Source organism: Pezoporus wallicus, unplaced genomic scaffold, assembly GCF_028554395.1.
Source record: "Pezoporus wallicus isolate ANWC-B61680 ecotype Strahan unplaced genomic scaffold, APGP_CSIRO_Pwel_v1 scaffold_7392, whole genome shotgun sequence".
In the NCBI taxonomy this organism is placed as follows: domain Eukaryota; kingdom Metazoa; phylum Chordata; class Aves; order Psittaciformes; family Psittacidae; genus Pezoporus; species Pezoporus wallicus.
The window spans coordinates 2,796,245-2,810,872 of NW_026639923.1; the positions used below are offsets into that span (position 1 = coordinate 2,796,245).

General features: G+C 47.3%; 1 protein-coding gene across 1 annotated transcript; it reads left to right on the forward strand.

The window, feature by feature from the left end:
* On the forward strand, positions 1-3,022 carry LOC130603300 (cytochrome c oxidase assembly protein COX19). Its single transcript, XM_057416942.1, is given in 4 exon segments — positions 1-97; positions 100-192; positions 312-423; positions 1,297-3,022. Coding segments are annotated over 4 exon segments (381 nt in total). The 5' UTR covers positions 1-9; the 3' UTR covers positions 1,385-3,022.
* Positions 3,023-14,628: the final 11,606 nt, after the last annotated feature.

A 14,628-nucleotide genomic window follows, 5' to 3' on the forward strand; every position in this document is an offset into this window, starting at 1 on the left:
CTCCGCTCGATGCGCTCGGCGCTCTGGCGCCGCTCGGTGTTCGGTTGCCTCCGGTGGCGAGCGAGTGACGGGAGGGACGTGGTCCCGGCCCGCTCCCCCTCTCCGGCGGCATGTCCACCGCTATGAACTTCAGCAGCAAAAGCTTCAAGCCGCGGCCGCCGGACAAGGGCGCCTTCCCGTTGGATCATTTCGGTGCGGTAACGGCGGCCTGGCCTCCCTGCGGCCTCTTCCCCGCAGTGCCGCGGGTTTTGGGGGGCCGCGGTGCCGGTTCCGAGCCCGGCGGTAACGCGGCCCTCGCTGTCTCTTGGCAGGGGAGTGCAGCGCCTTCAAGGAGCGGTTCATGGAGTGCCTCCGCGACAGCGGCTACGAGAGCGGTGCCTGCCGACAACGCGCCATGGCCTACCTGGAGTGCCGTATGGAGAGGTACCGGCTGGGAGGGGACGGGAAGCCATTCATGCGGGAGGAGCTTTGTGGCCTTGTAAGAAGCAGGTGCCCTTGGTGGCTTCAGCAGTTTGATTGGCTTGGTTTTGATGTGCTGTAGCTGTCCGGTGGGCTGATGGAACAACTGGACAGCCAGCTTTCTCAATGCGAAGCCTTTTTGTTGTTACTACTTTCCTAGCTATATTTGTAAGTGAAACGTTTAACTTGTCTTTCAGGTGAAGGGAAAAAAAGTATTGCTTTTCCAGGGATGTTTCGGCCCTTGCATTGCTTTGTGGAGCTTCCTCCACGGTGCTGAGTCAGGGAGCTCATTGGGAAATGCACAGAGGGCGTTATTAAATGCACTTAAATACAAGGACTTGCGTACACTGCATGGGTTGGTGAGGAGGAGGGCTGCAAATCAAAACCTATTTGAAAATCACTGCAGTAAAGTAGAGCAGTATCACAAATGCTGTTCTAAGCCACATCCACTTTAGAATCTAGTAAATGCCACAAATTCAGGGAGAGTTTTAGGAACATCTTAATGAAGTCTGTAATTATCTTTAAGTCTCTTAATTAGAGCCGGGTCAGTTTCTGAGGAAACTCGTATTCAGTATCAAAAATCAGGAAACAACACAGTTAATTGGAAAGCTGCTGGTAAGGAAAAAAGAAGTATCCCTGAATGTTGCTAACCCAAAACCTGACGTTTCTAAGGCTTTGCCAAGCAGCAGTCACTCTATATGGATATCTTGGATTTCTGTAGAGTAAATAATGCTAAATGAAATAGAAAATGAATAATAGTGAATTAAATAGAAAATGATGCTCTTCTCTGGGTTATAGACTCTGTTATGCGAAATGTGGTTTTCTTTTTTAACGTAGGCAACTTATGGCTAATGAACCACTGGAAAAACTGGGATTTAAAGACCTGATAGATGAGAAATCAGAAGAAAAACGTGAAAAGTTCTGATGAAGATGGACAGCTTTACTCCTCATGTATGGAAGGCATAACTCTTAATGTAGTACATATTGTACATTCTGTTCATATTGCAATAGGAAGCGTTTCCTGAAGGAACCTTTTTCAAGGTCTGATTTTCCTAAAATAAGATTATTTTTTAAAAATATGAGCAAAAGTACTGCCTTTGTCTGCTTTCTTCAGGTATTTTTTTCTCCCTTTTAATTTCTCTAGGCTACTTTTAAAGATCTGTAAGAACCTGGAGAACACAGCTATTGCCTGCAGTGTTCTCCATGTCCCTAAGAAAGGTGAACTCTTACTTTAAAAAGACAAAACAAACCCCTTTAGTGTGTAGATGCTGAACTACAGATTAATCTTACATGGACATTACTAATGTGCTTACAGCTGTTACTTTTCAGGTGGAAATAAAACTGTTGTGCCTGTGAATTGCTTTTTGTTATATAGTGGTATTTATCCCCATCTTTGGGATGATTTCCATCCCACCCTGCTATAGTGTTCTTGGGTACTGGGGTGAGGGGTTTTCTTTCAGTCTTTTAACCTTCATTGTTGTTGGGAGACTATTTCTAGTTCCAGATACCAGACATCATTCTGCTTTTATTTGCCAAGCCAGCAGTAACTAACTTCACCTGACTTCATTTAGCTGAAATCTTTCATGATGAATATATTTGTTTCTTTGAGTACAGCTGCCATATGTGGTTTTTTTTAACATCTTTATGGTGACATCAGTGTGGAGACGGGAATTGTATTTATTTATCTCAGTAACTGGTATTTATTTGTGTCTCTCTCCCATGTAAATGGGATTGGATAATTTTATTCTTTTAAAAGTAAATGTTCTGTGTCAAAACCCAGGGTAGATCAAGACTTAGCTATCTAAGAAATACAGTATTTCTTTCCAGAACAGGTAGGTGCACCCATACATAGAGCAGGTAATGCAGGAGGCCATACAGTAGGTGAGCAATCAGGTCAAAGAATGTCCTTAAGATCTCTAATATTAATACTGAGTTCAAGCCAAAACAACATGGCCTTTTAGCCCCCTAGGAATATGTTTCAAGCAGACAATAAATTTGTAAATTCTCTGGGTGTATTTTCCACTATTGCCTGCCCTGTTACTCTTGCTTGCAGGTTTTTTTTTCTCTCTTTTTTTTTTTTAACCCAGTGTATCATTTCTCTCTCTCTGTATCTGGCTCTCAAGTAACAAGCTTTAGGGTCAGGGCCTGCAGACAGCAATACACACACTGTTTGCCAAGGCAGTTCTCCCACATTTTCTCCTTTATTTGGTGTCCCCTGTTTGATGTATCTCACCTTTCCTGCAGTCTGCTATTACTGCTTTTCCTGCTTTCCACTGTGCATCTGTTCACACAGAGATCCAGGAAAGGGTAAAAGAACATTTTCTGCTTTTCATATTGAAGGTCGGAGCTGGAATTTAAATTATTGTTGGTGTCTAATCTAATTGAACACTGCACATAGTTCGGAGCAGGTTCCTGTTTGAAAAGATTGTTTGTGTGCAGCTGCCTATTTTTATTCTGCTTCATTCTACTACTTAAATTATATCCTGTGGTAAGATTAGTACACTTATAGAAAAGAAAGCAGAGATTTTATTGCTGAAACAGATATTAAAAGACATTATATTAAGCCACTGAACAAGAGTTTTCTTTCAGTGATACCAAGTAAGAATTAAAATAATCTCCAGCATCTCAGAAGAAAGAAATCAAATTTCATGCTTCTGTGCTCCCTGAATATTACAAAGTGAAGTGAATCCTGATAGGTATGAAAGAATCACTGCCAGTGGTGGTGGAGTAAGCCAGGCTGTTGTCAGTGGTAGTTTCATCTTTTGGATACTGCTCTGCACCGCGACTTGGCCAAACAGCTACTGCATGAATTAAGTGTGTGTTTTTCCTGAGACAATTGATACTAACTCTGATCTCCAGGTTATTATAAAGTAAAAGGGGTGAAGGCTGTCTTGAGTGATTGAATTTTGACTGTTAAGCTGGAGTGATAGGTGCCATTAAACGAAACGTTTTGGACCACACACTGAAGGAAGGACCACTGGGGACTCTGTAGTGACCAAGGCCCAGATTTTGGACCCACTGCAGGAGGCATGTTGGGGAAAAAACAGTTTCAAAAAAACTTCATGGCATGCTCAAGCGAAAAGTGCTTGTCCTACTTGCAGGCTTGGAGTCCCTCTGTAGTGTTACAGTGACACAGCCAGCGGGACCTCGTGTAGCCCAGACTGACTGTGCTGCTGAGCCACCAAAGTGGCCAGAGCACGCTTCATCCTTCACAAATACCAACAGAATTAGTAACTGGGAACACTGAGGTGACAGTTTTGTACCTTTCACTAACCCAAAGAGAACATCTTCATCCCATCCAGATCTATGGGCGTTATTGTGTCCTGCCTCCCAGCACTGTCAGTCAGGCTCACAGCTGTCACCTTTATGCCAGGACAAGGGGTAGTTGAAAGCTCAGGGAACTGGCAGAGGCACACATTTCCTGGCTGTAGGGAATCAGCCTGAGAACAGAATATGTTTAGTGGAGCTGTAAGGTGAGCTCAGAGCTGGTGAGGACCATCAGCTGGCCTCAGTTGAGATCTAATGTAACAGAAGTGGTGGAAAAACAAGTCTTTAATCAATGAAGAACCTGGGGTCAGACAATTTTCCCAGCTTGCTATATGGGACAAATCTGTGCCCCACCAAAGTCATGTGGGAGAAGAAAAGTCCCAGAATGTGCTTCAATTTATTCCTGCCAACATACATATCGCTAATAAAAGCCTTTCCATTTAAACCCTATTTATTTTGGGTTTGCTTGTGGTATCCAGATTTGTGCTCCTTTAAAATGGCAGCAGTGTATAAGCCAAAGGAAAGCTGCAAGTCCATAGTTATTTTTCCTGTTCCTGTATCGAGGAGGAACCCTTTCAGCAGCCTGCCAGCCATTTGAGAAAATCTGTATTCTGAAAACGCTGAGCCGAGGCATCTGCTCTGCAGGGGAGGCCGTTTGTCAGTGACATAGACTTCTTCACGGAGCTATTTGGTGCTGATGAGCCTCTCTGCTGTGTGTGACACCAGGAGCAAAGTAAGTCCCGCAGACCTCCATCAGTCTTTGTGTGAGAAGCCTGCCTGTGTGCTGCCTGCACCACTACTGCCACCAGGCACCACCTGCTGACAGACTCTGGGAGTTGAAGATGTGCAAAGAGTTGAGAAAGAAGGTTCAGATGGGAGTGAGGTATGAAGTGCCAGCCTGGATGCAATTGTGCAGGTGTGGAAGGGATAGCCCAAAGCGGGAGGAAGTGTTGACTGTTGTAGTAAAGATCTATGTAAGCTGTTAACACAGTAATAGAAATCTATAAGTGAGGGGGTTACAATATTGCTGGAGCTTTTCTCCAGCAAAAACCTTGTTCACACCAACTCTAGGTATCCTGCTGCTTGGCATCCTGTCCCAGGGAGTCCCCAGAGGGTTCCAGGTCAGCAGAGCTTTGCATGTTTGGCATGTGTGCCTTGCCCACACACTAGCCCTTTCTTTGCACAGATTAGAATCCATTCAACCACAAAGAGCTTAACTTTGATCACTGCAGTTATTTACAGAGAGAACATTGCTGCGAGCTAACCGTCATTATGTCTTCCTGGGAGACCTTGAGCTATGGGTGTCTCTCCAAACAACTGCAATGACCTGCAGAACAAGGAAGAAAGGGTTTAATAAACATTTCCGAAGCTCTGAGTGTTCTTCTGTAGAAAAGCTTATACAAAGAGAGCTTCCTGTGCTTGCTGGAAGTGGGCCATGGTCCAAAGTCCTTCGTAGAAGCACAATGGGCTTGTGCCTCCATGCTAAGGAAGGGTTGTTGCTGCATCTGCCACCAGGAAGTGGGATACCTGGTGTAGCAGAAAGGTTGCATCTCTCTGCACCCATAAAGTGAATGTTTGAGGTTGTGCACAGTTACAGGCAGGACCAGCTGACCTTCACTCTTGGTCCCCTTCCAGAGCATTCTTCCCAGTTTGTTCTGCTTGCTTCCAGGCCATGGAAGCCCTTGCAGCTGGGCATGATGTTGGGTGAGTAGGCATCCACTTTGTTTCCTTTGCAGATCACAGATTTGTTGGCCTCTGGTGAGTAACTGCCCTTTGTGGTAGCGATCAAAACAGCTTTTACTTACTGTTGTTTTTGTAGGTTAGGCTTAACCAGCTCAGCGGGAAAGAATTAGGGTCAGTTAGAGCACCTCCTGAATTCCACCCTGCTGTTGTCCTGCTCCAAGTAGGCTTGGAGAGCAGTGGGAGGCAGTGCCACTTCCACCAAGCTGCTGGAGCTAAACCTGGGACATATGAGGCTGTGAGAGAAAGAGCAGCCTGCTCCCTGTACAGAAAGCATCTATAGCATCACTTGTTGCTGTAGGATCTGAAAAGTGCTTTTAGTGTTCTGGTTCCACTGGAGAGCAGTATGTTTCTACATTTCTTACCCGTGATTCCTGGGAAGGGAATGATGCTTCTGCTAGTATGCAAGAGTGCAGTCATTTCTAGTCATGCACCCAGTGACCCCAGAGGACTTTATATACTTTTTGGTCTGGAGGAGATCACTTGTGGAAGAAATCCTTCTGCTAAATTCCGAATGTTGCATATTGTATCAGGTTTCCCTCAAAAATCAAAGCTTTAAATCAGATTAATTAAAAAGGAATTAAAAAGGACATTTGGAAGGGCACATGCAAGAGTCCATTTCCCCATCGAGGGTATTTCAATGGAAATTGGATGTCTGATTAATCTTACTCTGGTTCTCTTTTTTTCTCTTAATGATTCTGTGACTAGCTGACAATGTTGCATTTCCATCAGGATGCAGCAGATTTTCCTGCTTACAGATTCCAAGACAAAATGCCTTCCTTCTGGAAGGAAGGTGCCATATGGCTTGAAATGCATAATTGATCACTGCTCAAAATAGGAGCTTCATAGAAAGTCATCTAGAAGCCTAATGCATGTGTGCAGAGGACGATAAACCTTGACACATTTTTTGTTTCCTAAGACTGGTGATGATACAGGGACAGGTTTTTATGGCTCTTCTGGAGAGTCTGACATTTATGCTCTCTAGCACTGAGCAATCCAATGGTGAAACAGTCTGTTTATTCCCACTATTCCAGGGGATCTTGGGACTTGCATTAGCAGGTGCATTGATCTTATGCTTGCTGATTCCTGCTGGGCTTGGCTGAATGAAAAACACCCCTGACAAGCCTGGCATTCAACATATAGCCCAACAAAGGCTACAGTTATTTCTCTAAAGCAGTTCAGGTGCATTGAATCTGGTGGGCTGGATCCAGCCCTTACTGTCCGATGCTTCCCAACCTCTGGTGGGAGGTGAAGCTGTGTCTTTCCCAGCTCCCACACAAAGCAAGGTAGGATCCTGCTGATGTGGGAGGGATGTCGTGGCCTGTCTGTCTGTGTGTCCTGCTGCCTGGTAATGAGTAGTACCTTAAACCACTCAGTATTGTAGGTGCTTTTCTGTTCAGGTGTTCAGGTCCTTATGAATTACAGCAAACCCTGATAGGAGCAGAGTAGCGGAAAGCAGCCTTGCAAAAGGAGAGCAGGGGGTGAAGAAATCAAGGAGACTTCCCAGAATGAGCCAGGCTTTTAACTTCACTTTCATGCTTTTAAGAAGCAGACAGTGAGGGATGCTTCTGCAGCCCCTTTGAACAACTGAGCCCTATTTTGTAACCTTCTAGGAGCTGACAGCTCTGATTTCTGGAGGATTTCTAGTTTCCTCACTGCTAGCAAGCCCTGCCTGCAAGAAACCCCTCACAGACCTGGTTCTGATCTTGCTTGCAGAGCTGATAATCAAAGATAGCAGGGAGGAAAGGCACTGGCATAGCAGAAGGTGCTTTGCAAGGGAGTCAGGCCCGCTGTTGTTTACTTAGTTTATATTTCTCTGTTATCAGACCACGTCCTGGGCTTCAGCAGGGTTTGGAAGCACTGAATCTCTCCTTTCTGGGCAAGGTAGAGCAATTGCAGTACAGAATCTGGGACACTCACAGGACTGCTCTGAGGATTTGATGCAATGCTGTGCGCTGCAGCCTGCTTAGAGGAGCTGCCAATCTGGAGAGGGCTTTTCCCTCTGGGTTGCTCTGACAGCCCCATGGCAGCACGATTTGCTGGATGGTCAGAAGGATTTCAGCACAGTGAGGAAACTGGTTTTCTGGACAGGCAGGCCCAAATGGGAAAACATTTTCTTGCTGCCACTCAGGAATTGCACAGAAGCTGCGGATCAGATCAGTGCTGAGAAAATGGCCAGTAACTCAGTATGCTGAACCAAGCAGGAGCAAAACCCCCCAATGGTAACTGAACCTTCACAGCCCCATGAACAAGCACCAAGTAGGAAATCCCAGGGGTGTAATGATGCTGGTTGCTTTCATTGCTGGGGCTCTCTCCCTCAGATTTTGGTCTTTAGTGTGGATGTGGGAGTTACCTTGTGCTGACTTTAACCCATGGATTTAGCAAGCTGTCTTTACCCCAGTCCTCACCACCCATGGCTGCAACCCAGCCCTTTCAGAGCACACGCTCTGAGCTTTGCCTGTTGTCTGGCACATCTCTGGCATGTGTGTGCATGCTCAGTGGTTGCTAAGGTAGCATAAGTATGTGTCCCTCTCTCTGTGCATTCAGATTTCTGTCTGATCTAAGGGAATACATGTACTGGGTCCACACAGGCCTGTATCTGTATGGGAGAGCACAGGCAATACCATGGATCAGGTGTTAACAATCTATGGGAATGGTACAGGTGAATGGAGTGTGGGGTTTGGTTTAATTCCCCCTTCCCTAAACTGTGCTGCAAAGCCTAGCAGGGAAAAGGGACTGGCCACTGCCACCTCCTAGGGTGCAGCACAGAGGTGAACATCTCTGGCAGGAGATTGCATCCTGGCTTCCTTGCATGGGGAGATGCTCAGAGTATGCATGTGTAGCACAGAGCTGTAACAGGAACTGGGTCACTGCAGGGCTTTGGCAATAGGAGATGTGCAAGTTCAGGTCAAAGGGACAGAAATGCTGAGTTCACTGGCTGCTGAAAAAGAAACACGGGTGAAAATTGAGAGCAAGTCTGGAACATCTGCCTCCATCCTTTCTGCGTGCATGGCAGGAGACCTGCAGGTGTGATGGTGCCAGCTAGAAGGACTCATTTGAGCAGAGAGATAGCTGGATTGATGGCTTTATTTCAGCTTATTTTAGCAAGTAATAGGCAGGGGGTGATGTTTATCACTGAAACTGGAGCTGGCTAGTACTTTAGATCACAGCTCTAATAGGTCGGACTGACTTAGACAGTAAATCACTTTAGCAGCACTAATAACACAGAGTGACGGGTATAGTAAACCTTCTATTGCAGCAATAACCTGGTCCTGCTGGGACTTTGACTCAGGTTGGTGCTTCTGCACTGGTTTGTTTATTAAAGCTCCTTCACGAAAGTCACCTGGGTGGATGCTGCAACTCAGCCATTGAAATGGCTGCTCCTCTGTTCCTCTGCCATTCCCCAACCTGGCTTGGGCTCTTTTTATAGCCTGCTATAAAATTGTTTATTTTTGCACCTGTTTGTAAAGGCTTTTTGGCCACAGGGGTCTCATGATGTTGTTTTCATGGCTTCTGGAGCAGAGCTGCTCTGTTGTTGCTAGAAATAATTGCTGTTAATTAATTCTTTGCTGATTTTTCTTTGGCAAAACATATTGAAATAAACAAGTGAGCAGCATGAGCTACATCTCAGTGTTATGGGAGCTTTTAGGAGGCAGGCAGTGACATCCAAACAATCCCACCAGCAGCCAGAGGAAGGGTAGGACGTGGTCCTCAGCTTTCTATGGACAGAGTTAACTGGGGGAGGATCAGTTACCATCTCCAGCTGTTCAGCAGTTTCCTTCAGGCCATCATTTCTAATCTCTTTCTAGAGAAAAAAAAACCACAGTTTTGTTTCCATCTAATGCTTTATTCAAATCACAGCTGAGCAGTGTTACAGAAAGTGATGTGGTCTCAGATGTCTGGCCTGGACCGGCAGCTGAAGGCAGCAGCCCATGATACAAGACTGACTGTGGGAACCTATAATTGCACCATTTTTAATTCTGTTCCCTTTGGAAATGGTTTGCCTTCTTTCTGGGGGGCTCAGGCTTTGCTGCAGAGACTTCCAGATCAGAATCAATGTGCTAGCTTCAGCCCCTCTGTCCTATGGTCCTGCCTATTGCATCTCTGTCATATTCTCTGCACTGGACCCCTGGCAGGAGCAGCCACCGCTTCCCAGGACCCCCAGGGTAGGCAGCGGTTAGCTGGGCTGCTTCCACCTCCACCCTGCAACAAGACATCATGCAGTCCAGTCTCCAGCTTGAATGTCTCCAAGCTGTTCCTGGAAGGATGAGCCATTCGAGCCAGGAAGAGATTAAATTATTGGAACTGAACAAAAGCAATTTCCACGATAAGTGCTTGCCCTGTGGTTTGCACGTTGAACCCGTCATGCTGCTGCCTCTGACTCAGACTGAATTGATGGTGGCCTGCTCTGAATAATTACTTTGGCTTTTCTTGGAGGAGCTGATACCCTGACGTATGAAACTCTTCTCACATGTTGGCTTCCTCCATACAGAGCTTCCCCAGGCCTAAGTCTTTTAATTAGTATAAACCAAGGACAATGCTAAAAGCAGTGGTCTCTTACTGGTGTAGGTGAGTTACTGACTTCATTGGTCTAATTTCTTCTTCTCAGAGAGCAGAAGGAAGCCTGCCATTAGGCTGTAGAAATCAGCATAGCCCCAGTCGGGTGCCTGGTGACTGCTATGGAGCCAATTCCCCCAGGTGCCCCCTCCACATCAGATTTTACATTGTATGAAATGGGTTCAGTACAACAGGACTGTTGCAGCATGTTTGTTCTTGCATTGAGCTTTCCTTATGTGCATGGAGCAGATGTACAAATATCCAACATCCTCAAGCTATCCATTATCCCCTCGCTTTCTAGGATGTCTCTTGGCTCCCAACCACTCCACCAGTGACTAACAGTCCTTGTGGCCACATACCAGTGCCAAAACCAGCCCACTGCTGCAGCGAGCCTGGCCAGAAAAGAAACTGAGAGGACGTCCTGAGCACATGGTGGACAGGATCCGAAAAGTGGTTGGAGCTGCTTTCCTTTTTGCTGTGATGCCACTGTGAGAGAGCAGTTCTCAGCTCTAGGAGGCTGCAGAAGCCTACAAAACCTGGTGTTTAAGTCAATCAGCAGAGAGATTTTGTTCTGCACCCTCTTCTTGTTCCCCATTCTCCCCATTTCTTCTCGCTCACAGAGGATCTGTGTGATCTGGTGTGTGTGTGATGTTACCTGCACGGCTGTCAAATCATGGGAGTAAAGGACTTCCCTTTTTCTACGCTGGTAACACTGCAACAGAATTAACCACTATGCAAATGTAATAAAACCCTGATCTGCAAAGAACTCCGCAGCGAGATGCTTTTAGAGCTGCACGACACCTTTCCTTCTTTGAGGGCTGGTGCAGGTGCAGAGCAGCTCTGCAGACCCAGACTTCAGTCTGTTATTGCTGCACCCTCACATCATTTTCTCTTGCATCATCCTCTTCAACTTGACTAGCACATCCTAACCATGCAGAGGCAGTGAGTGTGCTTTTCCCTGTTCTAGGGGAGAAAAATCTCACAGGGTCCAAAACAAAGCAGTTTGCTCAGAATCGGAGAAAGTTGGCATCCGTGTCAGGTTCTCAGTTTAAGAGGTTTTAAACACCCTGCTCGGAGCTCTCTGCTCTGTGGCATTCCTCCCTTCGAGCTGTAGTCACTCTTAATTTAACTGGATAACCCAGAAAATAAGATATACGCATATATATAAATCAGATATATATTTCTAGGATGTTGGTTTCTTATTTTTTTCTTATTTTTTCTCTTGTTTTGAACAGGACAGGAACAAAACCTGGCTGCTTTAGCGTGGGTGCGGGTGGTCACTGCTATGGCTTGTTCACACAAATCTCCAGCTGCAAGACCTGCATCCGCTGTGGTGCTGAGGAAGCCTAAAGGCTCCAGCCTGGTGTCTCCACTACTGCAGAGAGTTTTGCTTGAATGCAGTTGCAGTGGTGTGAATTATTGATATTAAGGTTTGCTGTTCACACAGGAATTTGTGCTTCTTCCCCATGTCACGCTGTGAATGCACTCCCAGGTCCCATAAAGGGTTAACACCCTTTCACCTGCGTGGTTGTGACACCGATTCAGCCATTTCAGGGCTGGGGCTGCAAAATTAACTAAAAACCAGCGTCAACAGCTCTTTCCTAACAAAACAAGCCAGCGTCAGGTGGAAGGAGCTAACACGGAAGGGCAAGGAGAACGTATAGCTGTGTCTGTGCATTTTCAGAGCATCACCACAAAGATGATGAAAAGATTTCCAGGAATTTCTGAGCATCCTTTGCCCTGACCTCAGTCTGGCATTTCCAGAGGCTGCCCTTGCTGCCACTGTACTTAGCACCTCGGGAGAGCGCATTAATAACATCCGTTTCTAAGGCAACAACCTTGCGCTCTAGGAAAGGCTGAGTTGAAAGTGTGCATGTTTGCAAACAAGCACATTTCACACATAAATATGTAAGTATTTATATACATATGTATATAAATTCACATCAGGCTTAACAAGTCACTTAGCAGTGGGGAGACAGAACGCATCTGAATGAGGGTGATGTATTGACAGTGACAAGCGGTCTCCAGAGAGTTTGGCCAAAGACTTTGCAAGAAGTAGGGGCAAATTCATTAAGCATTCCCTGCTAGGTCATACCCACAGGAAAAATGCGGGGAAAAGCTCAGATGAGCTGTTGGCTCCTGTGGACATGGACAGGAACAGTCTGACATGGACAAGGCTGAGCAGTGATGCCCATCAGCTTCCCGGGAGTCTCCACCAGCCCTGCCAGGGCAACCTTCCTCCTTTACCCTTAGTGGGATGGAAAACTCTGATGCTGTCCCTGCTCTACACCAGGAATCACAATCTTTCGGAGCCAGTGTCCATCAGGAGAGCCTCACTGCCTGCCCTGGATCAACACTGCTGGTTGTCTCTGGAGCAACACCCAACCTCTTAACCTTGGATAAACCAGGAGTGAATCTGTGGAGTTACCCCTGTACATGTGAGAGTGAACCAAGCCCTTGATATTCCACTGAACAAAAGTTTATCTTTGATTTTGGCTCATTTATTTCCAACTTTTCTCTCTCTCTCTCTCCACATCTCCTCCACCCACTAGGCTGCTTGTTTCCCAACGTGAAGTCTAAAGTAATTGTGATGGGACTTCGGTTCTGAGAACCACTGTTGATCAACCCTTGCTGGCCCTGTTCTCCTGCTCCGTCTGTCCTTTATGAAACGCTCCCCTCATCACTGACAACAGGCTCTGTTATATATGATTTTATTACAAGATATAAATTTCTGTCTGCAGCCCTGGCTTCCAGCACATGGAGGAGAGAGAGAGATTGCCTAGCAACCGGCAGAACAAAAAAATTAAAGAGAATCAATAAGTCTTAATGGAAAGCTAAACAGAGACTAAAACCAGTGCCCTTCCCTCCTCCCAGCCTCTGCCCTCGGTAAGCTCATGATGATGTGCAGCATCCTGGTTATTGCATGGAGAATTCAGCAAGTGCATGTTCTGGAAAAGCCGGAGTGCAAATGCAAACATAACCTAACCTGGACTTAGGTGAAGCTCTGATCCTGTAAGCATTTACACTGACAAGCTTGAATATAGCACGGGTGTGGAGGATTAGGGCTAAGATACTGTGCTGAGCTGGTGTTACTGAGTCGATGGCTCTGTTCTGGGTTAGGATTAGTGACTTGGAGGTTGAAGAAGGTGAGAGTCTGGATGCAGCAGCTCAGCTTCTCCACAGAAAGCCCATGTCTGGGATTATGCCTTTGGTTAGCACAGGAATGACTTTCCAGACCCCATCAGCGTGCACGTGTAAAACAAGCAAACCCCAGCATGACGCGTAATGCTGCGTAGGGTCAGCAAGGAACACTGACATTAGTTTAAACCAGTCAGAAATCAACTCAGTTACAGTCCCTTGTCTGACAGCACAAAGGTCATCTAGGAAAATGTCTGCCAGGCAAGAGAGGCATTGTAAACCTGCCAGCCCATGATTCTGCCCGTGTTCAAGGGTTTATGCCATTGTCTCCCACAAAGAGGTCCCTGAATTATGCTCACATCCATGTATGCTTGTAGGACCAAGATGGTGATTTGGTTGTGGACGTTTTGCAGAGCACCCTCCTCCTGCAGTCACTGGTGCACACCCCAGGAAGGAGCACAGAGCTGAGCCTGCAGGAAGGTGCTCTGCTTTGTTGGAGGAAGCAGAGATGGACCATTTGAATGGGGGACTTTCACAGCTAAACCAAAACCCTTTCTGTAAGCAGAGCTGTATGAACCATAGGTAGGTCATAGCACCATTGCAGATGCATGTGACCCATTCCCGAGAAGGTTTCAGCAGGGGTTAGGGCAGCAGCCCAGGAGGCACAGCTCTGAACCCCGCCTCAGCCAAAGTCTTCCCTCATCGCCACCCCAGGTCAGCCTCTTGTTCTTAGCTGGTAAAGCAAGACCGGGAGCCTTGTCCTGTAGGTGACAGGAAACACAGCCACAGGGGTATGGGGAATTCTGCCCCTGTCCTTGGGGTGTTTTCTCCACCAATACTCCCTTGACATCATGGAGGGGTGTGAAAAGTATGAGAAGACGCCTGGGGGATAGTCCTGCTGAGATGCAGACATGGAAGGTGGTGATGAAGGAGGAACGTTCTGGAGTGTGGGTGGGTGCCAGTTAAGCACTTATGAGTATCCCCTAACGATGCTAATCTAAAGAAATGCCCCCAAAGCACTGCTCTTGGACCCACCAATGTGCTGGAGCAGCGAGAACCCATCCAGCAAGGACCAACCTCCTGGCCCCCATATTCCCCACTGCCACGCCAGCTCCCAGCCCATGGGAGAGAGCATCCCCTGGCCGGGCACCCCAAATTAAACCTGGGAAGGGACCGCTCGGTGGCTGGGGACACCCGTGGGGGCTGGGATGCCCTGGTGGTGGGGAACCCCCACGGGAACGGGGCTCCCCGGCGACGAGCGGCCGCTGGAGGTCGCGGGCGAGCGGCTCAGGGAGCCGCCAGCCCCCCGGGTCCTGCGGAAGGCGGAACCGGCACCGTGCCCGGGCGGGCGGCTCCGGCGGCGGCCGCGGCAGCAACGGCAGCGGCGAGGCTCGGAGGCGTCAGGGCAGGACCCGCCCCGGCGCGTCCCCTCCCGGCGGCGGCGCGGCCCGTTCACCTTGCGCGGGG